Here is a 9,432-nt window from a genome sequence, read left to right on the forward strand (position 1 = left end):
ACATCACCTTCAAGATTATTATAAGCCCTCACCCGGGCTGCTGCTACTTCAACCTCCTTTTCTACTTGTAGCTGTTGTAACCTTGTCTTCTCCTCTTCCAGCCTTAGTTGCATCTCTGCCTCCTTCTGCCTTATTTCCGCCAACATTTTTGTTTCACTTAGTTTCCATTCATTCTCTAGTTTACACAGTTTTACTTGTTGAGCATGGATTTTCTGCATAGCTTTTGCCTGTTCTAGTTTTACTGCAAGTTCTGCTTCTGCATCTGCTCGTTTGCTAGAGACTGCAGAGGAGGCCCTTGAGTGGGTTTCTGATTTCTTTGATAACCCTGAGATTATTGTTTCAGTATTTGTGCATCCAAAGATGGACCCGTACTCATCCTTATTTAGTGTCATCCTCACCCTTTCTTTCTCGAGTTGATCATTATAGGCCTCTTTAATTGTCTCTAGTCGTTTACTCACAAGATCACGGATCTCGGCTGTCAGGGTGACACAAGCATCCATTCTCTTAACAATGTCTGGAGTAGTAGTACGGTCGCGTCTAATGGGCTCGTAATGTTGACGCACTGTGTCATGTTTGTCTTTAATGTTTTGTTGGATGTTATCGAGGTCATCTTGTGAACAAAATGTTTTTAGTATTGTCCTGGACTCCCTTGCTATTTGTTTCCAGGAATCGTAACTCTTATTGAAGGCTTTCTCATGTTTTTTAGCTTCCTGGTCATGCATCTCCTGACCTTTCTCTGTTAAAGTTCTTTCACGGGAGCTTGATCTGACCTGTTGTGTGTTTGCAGGGTTGCTCATTTCCCGATCAGGCGATGACATTTTAACTGGGTTGTGTAACTGCTTAATTAACTGTGTTCTTGAATGCTTTATCGGTTTTCAAACTTCAGTAAGCAGTGACCTACCCTTAGCACTGAGCAATACAATTTCAGTCAGAGATTTGCAATTTTGGATATTCAAAAGATTTTAGCAGAGATAAGTTAAAATTGTGATGAGAAAAGATGTAATTTATCAACAATCACACAATTTCCCTTTTTAAACGTTTTCAATATCACAAGGTTCAGGAGTTATGCTTTTATGAGATAATACCCTTTTTCTGGTTTAAATGCTTAAAGTGTTCTCACTGTACAATCTTTATTTTCTTTTGTTAGCCAAAGTCTCTCGCTGCATCTGTAACATCTGTACTTTTGGTGTGCAGTCCGTTTCAAATCTTGCCTGGGTGCAGAAACGTAGGCTGGGTCGACTGCTTGACATCAGGCGTTCTTGCATCTGCTCACCATAGGCGACGACAGCACAGACGTGTTGGATAGCTCAGATGTTGCGTCGAGTTTTCACTGTAGCTGCCCTTGGAATCAATCAATACGCAGAGAGTCTCTGACGGGTGCCTTAATTTTATTGTCTCTTCGAACACCTTGATGAGCACCGTGAAAACTATAAATGAAAGTACAAAACAAAAGACAAATGCTTAGTTTTAGTTTCACAAGTGTAATAAATTGTTGCTTTAAAGGCACTTTACTGAGCACAGTGAAATACAATAAGCTCTAAGTAAATTGTATGACTTAATATCCAGTTTTAGTGTTTTAACTATATAAGTACAATTAATGCACTTTAATCCATAACATATACATTTTGTTAGACAAAAGAGTATGTATTAAACTTAAATTCACAGACACTGATATGGTAATTTAGTGCTGTTGGACTGTCATGTGTAGAATAGCTGACATTAGTTAATTAGAAGCAGCATTACTTTCAATGACGCTACAAAATAAACAAAGACATACACTTCAAGGTTTTGTAATACTTGCACATAAATTGAAGGCTACATACCTCGCTCTGCTTACCAAGGGTGCTATATTTTAAGAAAACCTCGTAGGTATCGCCACACTGTGGGTCTTGCCTGAGTTTAAACCAACAATAGAACATGTCTGTAACAACGTGAAATATCAGCGGCACAACTGGCCAGAATGTAAACAGTACACGGCTAAGAATACAGTGTCAAGACAGGGAAACTCACTCGGTAAACTCTGATAACACTTTATAAAACCATCAAAAAGAAACGGGAATGGAAGCAAAGGTGAGTAACGCAGCCATAATTAGCAGCCTTATTTCCCGCTATCTCTGCAACTCGCATTCTTCCGCTGACGTCACAACGTAAACAACTGGTTGCTAGGGCAGTCTTAAAGCGATCTACCGTCATTTACACATAGTAACATGAAATTTCCAGTCTTGAGTGCCCATACACACACAGACATGTACACACACACAGCTCAAGCTGACATGCACATTTTGAACTTCAACCACAGTTGAGCCTCACTTGTGTATGGAGATGCACTTGGGCAAACTTATGTGCACGCGTAATGTATGCATGCACACGCCACGTGCACACGGATGCGAGGAAGAGTCACGCGGTGTCACTCTGTTGCACATCCAGTAAACTATAGTCTGAAATTAAGTCAGTCCACTGAGCGGTTTCTCTCTCCAAAATACAATCCTACCAAGACCTTTAAACAGTGTTTTAAGCCCAACAGCATTTATACCGTTGCCAAGTAAATTGAAAACCGCGAACCTGGCAACATGAGAGGAAGCCGTTGAAGTAGTTTCACTCTAGGCTGGCTGGTCACCGCACCTTTATGAGCTTCATAACTATATTTAGCGTTTGAATTTCATAATAATCTTTGCACAGAATGAAAGGTAAGACTTTATTTTATCAAAATCTGATGAAACCCCAAATAGCCACAAATCGATGTTTACATTTGCATATTGTTGAGGTCTAGCTTACTTTAGTTTCTTCCCACAGGGCATCACTCTGATGAACACTTAAATCAGTCATACAGTGACAGAAACTATCCCATAAAACAATAAACCTGTAACACCTACCTCATGTATATAATTACACCCCCCCCCCCCCCGTATATTTATTCTGTGTAAGTACATTGAGAGCAGCGAAAAACCGGAGTCAAATTCATTGTATGTGTACATACTTGGCCAATAAAGCTGATTCTGATTTTGATTCTGATTTATGCAAATCAGGGGCGTCCAGCGTGACTCGCCGCCTCTGGAAACTCCTGAAACTCGTGTAGAAACTTTTAAACGAGCCGTTGTCGATGTAAAATGAAAACAGATTCAGCAACTGCATGGCTGATTTCTCGCCTCAAATGTATTAAGAGACAAAAAGTAAAACATAATAATTGATTTCTGACTTTATTGGTGGTTGTTTGTTGTTACACAATGAACGACTGAATCAGATCACTTGGATCTACAGGATAAAACAACAGACCCACAAACTGAAAAACCTCACCAGAAGATCCAGGAATATTACACACTGAAACTGATGACTGATGATCCCCTTCAAAAAATCCCAAATATGAAAACAAGCGAATTATTCTGTACAGTTGACACAATATTGTTGTCTAATTAGAAGCCAAATAGTTGCTGGCTGGGCTAATTAGCTATAACCTGAAGAACAGGCAAATAACAGTCTGTCACCTGATGATTTAGATGTTTCATCATTTATCATCATCATCATCATTTAACCTTTATTTCACCATGTAATCCCATCGAGAATCAAAATCGATTTTTCAAGAGAAATCTTGCCAAGAAATCAGCATCATGGCAATCATAAGTTACAAAAAAATGAAAAAAAAACCAAAATAAAAAAAATAAAAAATGACATAGGGCAAACTGCATGAGAAAATATACACTTGCACTGAATTAATTTGGAAGTGCAATGTCAAAATTTGCTGTATGAGCACTCAAGTCAGAAGTCATCACTTCTAATAATACCCACATTTTCAGAAAGTTCCTCTTCAACCGATGATTTTTAGACTCAAATAATTAAAATTTCAACTGAGCGAATGTTCTACAGCAAGGGAGAACAGAGAAAGATGAGACACTTTTTATATTTTGTGCTATTATGGTTTAAAATAAATGTGTTCATCTTACCCACAGGCTCAACAACCCCCTTAATAACACACACACACACACACACACACACAGACACACACCTCACTGACATCCCTTAACATCACAGAGAAGCCTCAGCTTGACAGACTTTGATATCAGTGGTCTTGGCATCACCAGCATCTACAACATTGAAATATGGGTAGAGTTTCTCAGTGAAAGTGTCTCTGTAAGTGCAGATGTGAGTCTTGTTCTCAGAGTCGTAGAAGGACAGCTCCCCCCTGTCATAGTCCAGCTGGACTCTGATCCTCTGGAGACTCTGCTTCACTGTGACGGTCTCACCAAGTACATCAATGTATTTTCCACTGTCATGCAGTAAACACCAGATTCCAGATTCTGGTGAGGCACATAACTCCCCCTTCCTGTCAACTGACTCTTTTGCCAAACCCACATTCCAGACAGGATGATCTCCCACCTCCACCTCCCAGCTGTGTTTCCCTGAGCTGAAGCCTTCAGATCCCAGAACAGTGGCATACTTAGTGTTTCTCTCTGGGTTGTCAGGGAGCTGCTGCTCTGTGTCTCCATATCTCACACTGGTCAGGTCATCAGACAGATAGAGCGATGGGTCTGCAGTGTTTGGGTCCAGAATGACAGGACTGAACTTGACCTTCCCCTTCATCTTCTCCCAGACTCTGAAGGACAGGTTGCCCAGGTGTTTGGCCACATCTACCAGCGCTCCTGAGACCAGCTGTGGATCCGGCAGTGAGCACTGGGCTCTGGCGCTGGTCTGAGTGGGTTTATAACTGGTGAGGAACGGCACATTGTGTTTCTGCAGGTCTTCTTCAACAGCAGAGATACTGTCTGAGAGAGAGGACATCTTCTCCTGAATGATCTTCATCTCTCTGGCGACAGTCTTCCCCCTCTGCTCCTCTTCCTCCCTCAGAGCCGCCAGTCTGGCCTCCTCTTCCTCTTTCAGGAACTGGTGGAGCTTGTGGAACTCTGCTGTGATCTGCCTCTCTGTGGCCACCAGCTGCTTCTTGGAGTGTTGATTCACTTCCTTGTATTTCTCCTCAACCTCTTTGTATTTGTTCCTCTTGTCCTGTAGAGACTTTAGGTCAGATTTCAGCTGCTCCTTCAGGTCACTGACTGCTTCTTCTAGAGGAACCACCTTGTGACCGTGGTGGAGAGAGAACTCACAGACAGGACACACAGCTTTCTGTTCCTCCTTACAGAACCATTTAGGCACTTCTAGATGTTTACTACACACCACCTGCACTTCCTCCTCTCCTTTACCCGTCTCAGATGAGCCAGCTTTCTGTCTCCCAGCATAGGAGTCAGCTAGTTCCTTCAGTGCAAAGTTCACATCTAGTTCAGCCTTTGAGGATTTTCTTTTACAAATGGGACAGTTCTTGTTTTCAGCTTGTTCCCAGAATTGTTTCAGGCAGCTGGAACAGAAGCTGTGGTGGCAGCTCAGAGACACAGGATCTCTGAAAGTCTCTGAACACACATGGCAACTCAAGTAACTTTCAAAAACAGCAGTTTTCTCAGCCATTTTCTTTTGTATCTGAATGATCTTTCAATAGCAAGACTCACCAGATCACATTCACTCCAACTTGCTGCTTACAATCCTCCAAATGTGTTTTTCAGTAGAGATCTCACAGCCTGTAATGGAGTCTCCGCTCTGTTCAACAATGTCAAAATCTACTTTCAATTTCACTTAGGGACTGTTGGTTATTTATGAGAGGGGAGGGGGTGGTGCAAAATGGGGGAGGCACGTCAAATAATTTTTTAAGCATCGGGACTTATGTTTTTTATTTTGGCTTTAAGGGAGGGACATACAACTTTAAATGGTTGTATTTTGTATTTATTTTAAATACGTTTTTTTCTTTTCAAAATACATGTTTTACCGCTGTATGGTGGCGGGACTCACTAAACTTGGTATCTCCCACCCCTAAAATATGGTTATTTATGGTGGAGGGAGGGTCGTTGTGTGTGTGTGTGTGTGTTGGTTATGTTAGGCAGGCACAGACTGTGCCCAGTCCAAAAATAATGACTCATCATTTCAAACTGACCAAACATGGAGCGTGCAGAAGGCGTTTTATCATGGTTTGATAAAGACATCTGTCATCTCTGTAGTGGCAGTACGCCCTGCTCTCTAGCACCTCTAGTGGTAAAGTCTGAAACTGCCTCACCTGGTTGGCAGCAGACTGGTGATAAAAGTCTCTATTCTTTGCAGCTTTAATGACCATTTTCCTCCTCAGGGATCAATAAAGTTTCATCTCATCTCATCAACTGGACAACACCTCACTGCCTCTCAGCCATTTCTGCTTCATTGGTACATGAAGGGTTAAAGATCCTCGTTCGTAATGTTTGATACCTGGTGACTTGGTGTCTCGGACGAAGCGGATACGACGGCAGCACACACACACACACACACACACAACCTGACGTCCTCCAAACAGAAGCAGATATTTTGTCCCGCTGTTCTTTAAATTTGACCATTTTCATGTTAAAATATCCCCAATATGTAAATATTCAGTGTCAGAGTGGAAAAGCCTCTGAAACATTTATATCATCATTGGAAACTAAAACTCTCCACTGAGACCAAGATGTTGATAATAATAATTTGTTCAATTGAAAATTGAATATAAAGTAGGCCTATATGAGCCTTTATTTCTGGAAATGTTTTAGATACCTGCTAATACTGGTAGATTTGCTTAACGATAGGCCCATTTCAATTTTACCTCAGTTGAGATTTTTTCTTTTAGGTTTTACTGTAGTTGTTGCTTTTGTTTTAGTTTTCAGTGTGGTTTTTATTTTTGTTTGAGTTTTCACTTCAGTTGTTGCATTCATTATAACTCACTCTGGGTAAACTGTAGTAATGCACTGAGTTTTTAAAGTATTTAAAAAAACAGTGGATAATGCAAAATATTGTAGTAAACCAGCCCGGAAAGGGCTCTGTCGGAGACCAAGCAAACTCGACACAACTCAGGAATATGGAAAAATAGATATGTCTTTATTTCATTTAGAAAGCCTAAAATTTATAGGAGGAAATAACGGCCCAGCAAGCAATTTTGCGTTTAAAAGACGTCTAATGGCCGTCTATACGTAGACCTGACGTCTAGGTCAAGTCAAGTTTATTTATATAGCCCTTTGTCACAAGCATGTCTCAGAGGACTTTACAGAGTGTGTCTAGCTAGGTCTAACTAAACACAATCAATGGTGAACAAAGTTATGTAAGACAAACATAGCAAACAGAAAAACACAGGTAGGCAAGAGCAGATTTAGCAAGACAAAACAAACTACCTATTCTACATAGCCTAACCTACCCGGCACCCCAGCCTTACGCCCGGGCCACACCGCCTGTGTGAGCGGCGCGTGTGCGTCGCGGAACCTGTTGCTTTTAATTTCAGCGCCCATGTTAACATGTTAGAGCAGCCACACAGCCCGCGTGAGCAGGGCAGCTCGGCTGCGGCTCATCCAGAGATTCGGCGCCTCGCCTATTCTTTCAGCATGACGTGCGCGGTTGTCAGCAAAAATAGACAGGGAAAATGATCTGTTGGTATCATACCAGCAACATTACACCTTTCAATACAGTTTCAATGTCTATATCTGTAGAATATGTCACAGACATGAAAAAATATATATATATATCTTTTTTTTCTGTTTCCGTTTCAAATTAAAAGCCTTCTAGCGTTTCTGTGGACACAATCCCTTCATTTGTTAACACAAGGCTTCTATTGTTAAATATTTGCAGGACCGTGTTGTAGAAAATTCAGTACTTGGTACTTCCTTGGTATCAAAGGCAAACTCAATGTAGAAAGATAGTCAGCGCTGCAGCAGCGCTGCAGCAGCAACGCTCTCTGTGTGACACCACAGGCGTGCGAGCCGCAGCAGTTCGGCGAGGTAGCCGTCACGCACCGCTCATGCAGGCGGTGTGGCCCGGGCGTTAGACCCTAAATGCACACAAGGAAAAACTCCCAAGAAAAACCTTGGTAGGAAAACTTGGAAGAAACCTTGGGCGGGCTGAGGCAAATAGGGATCCCTCCCCGGGACGGCTTATCGTGCAATAGGTGCCGGGCAAAACATTGACAGAGTCATGGACAACAATAATGACAGAAGCAAAACAGAGAGAAACAAAAAGGAGAAGCGGCAGGCATGTGGCGATGAGGGGGGGGGGGCAGTGCTAGAAAATTCAGTGAGACGAGGGCAGCAGTCCAGGTGAGAACAGCGGCAGGGAAGAGCAAGGCAGCACTGACGATGAAGAGCCAGGGCAGCACCCGTCACTGCCAGGTAGAACACTGCACTGGAGTCAGAGAGAGGAGAGAGAGAAAGGACACGAGGCGGCAGACACACACACAACACAACCAGACACACATACACCCAGACACACACACACGTACAGAGGAAGGGGAGAAAACAGCTGCACACAGAACACACAGGGTCAGAGACACGATAAGTGGGAGCAGCATCAGTGATGGCGGCGCCAACGGCCACTGAACTGCACCGGAGTCTGAAAAGGGGAGAGCGGAAGGGGAGAAAACAACAGCAAAAAAACATACGGGAGACACACAGGCGGGAGCAGGACCAAGGCCGGTGCCGACGACCGCCAGGCCGGAGCAACACCTGTCAACTGGCAGGTGGAACACTGGACCAGAGTCAGGGGAAGGGGAGAGAAGACAGCTGCACACAGAACACATGGAGTCAGAGCACGTCGGGTCGTAGCAGCAGCAGGGATGGGACTAAGGCAAGCACTGTGACCGTTGCACTGCACCGGAGTCTGAGAAAGGGGGGAGAGAGACAGGTGCACACAAAGACAACAACACACGGAGAGAGAGACAACCAGGTTGGAGCAGCATCAGGGATGGGACTAAGGCCAGCACCGAGGACATCAGAGCTGGGGCAGTACCCGTCTGCTGACAGCTAGAACACTGCACAGGAATCTGAGAAAGGGTGGAGAAAACCAGCCGTACACACACACACACACACACACACACACACACACACACACACACAGAGCTGTGCAGAGGCAGCACAAAACCCAGACGTATTTGGGCACAGACACGCTCATACAGACAACAGATAGAAAGTGATTAGACACAGTGTAACCAGGAGGCAGTCCTATACTATGTTCCCAACGGCAAATTTCTATATAAATACTGTCTAGGCTAGGGTATGAGAACAGACTGTGTCGAGCCCAAGCCAACGGTGCTAAGGTAGGTCGTATGATTGCGAGAATAAATAGGTTTTGAGTCTAGATTTGAAGATTTCGACAGAATTAGCTTCCCTCACCGTAAGAGGGAGCTGGTTCCAGAGATAGGGAGCTCGGTAGGAGAACGCTCTACTGCCTGCTGATTTTTTCTTGATTCTAGGGACTATAAGGTTGCCAGCATCCTGTGATCGGAGGGCACGAGCGGGAATATAAGGGATGATGAGGTCGGATAAATATGATGGTGCAAGCCCATGTAACGATTTATAAGCTAACAGAAGCACCTTAAAGTCAGATCTGGCATGAATTGGGAGCCAATGCAGGGAG

At 43.4% G+C, this 9,432-nt stretch overlaps 1 protein-coding gene across 1 annotated transcript; it reads right to left on the minus strand.

Annotated features, from left to right (window-relative positions):
- Window positions 1-3,974: 3,974 nt before the first annotated feature.
- LOC139657245 (nuclear factor 7, ovary-like) lies at window positions 3,975-5,448 on the minus strand. The gene has a single exon (XM_071535010.1). It carries the CDS (start codon window positions 5,446-5,448, stop codon window positions 4,021-4,023), a length of 1,428 nt encoding a protein of 475 aa, XP_071391111.1. The 3' UTR covers window positions 3,975-4,020.
- Window positions 5,449-9,432: the final 3,984 nt, after the last annotated feature.

This window comes from Centroberyx affinis, unplaced genomic scaffold, assembly GCF_046629955.1.
Source record: "Centroberyx affinis isolate AG114_WGS23_722 - 3 ecotype Tasmania unplaced genomic scaffold, CSIRO-AGI_Caff_v1 ptg002645l_1, whole genome shotgun sequence".
NCBI classification, from domain to species: Eukaryota; Metazoa; Chordata; class Actinopteri; order Beryciformes; family Berycidae; genus Centroberyx; species Centroberyx affinis.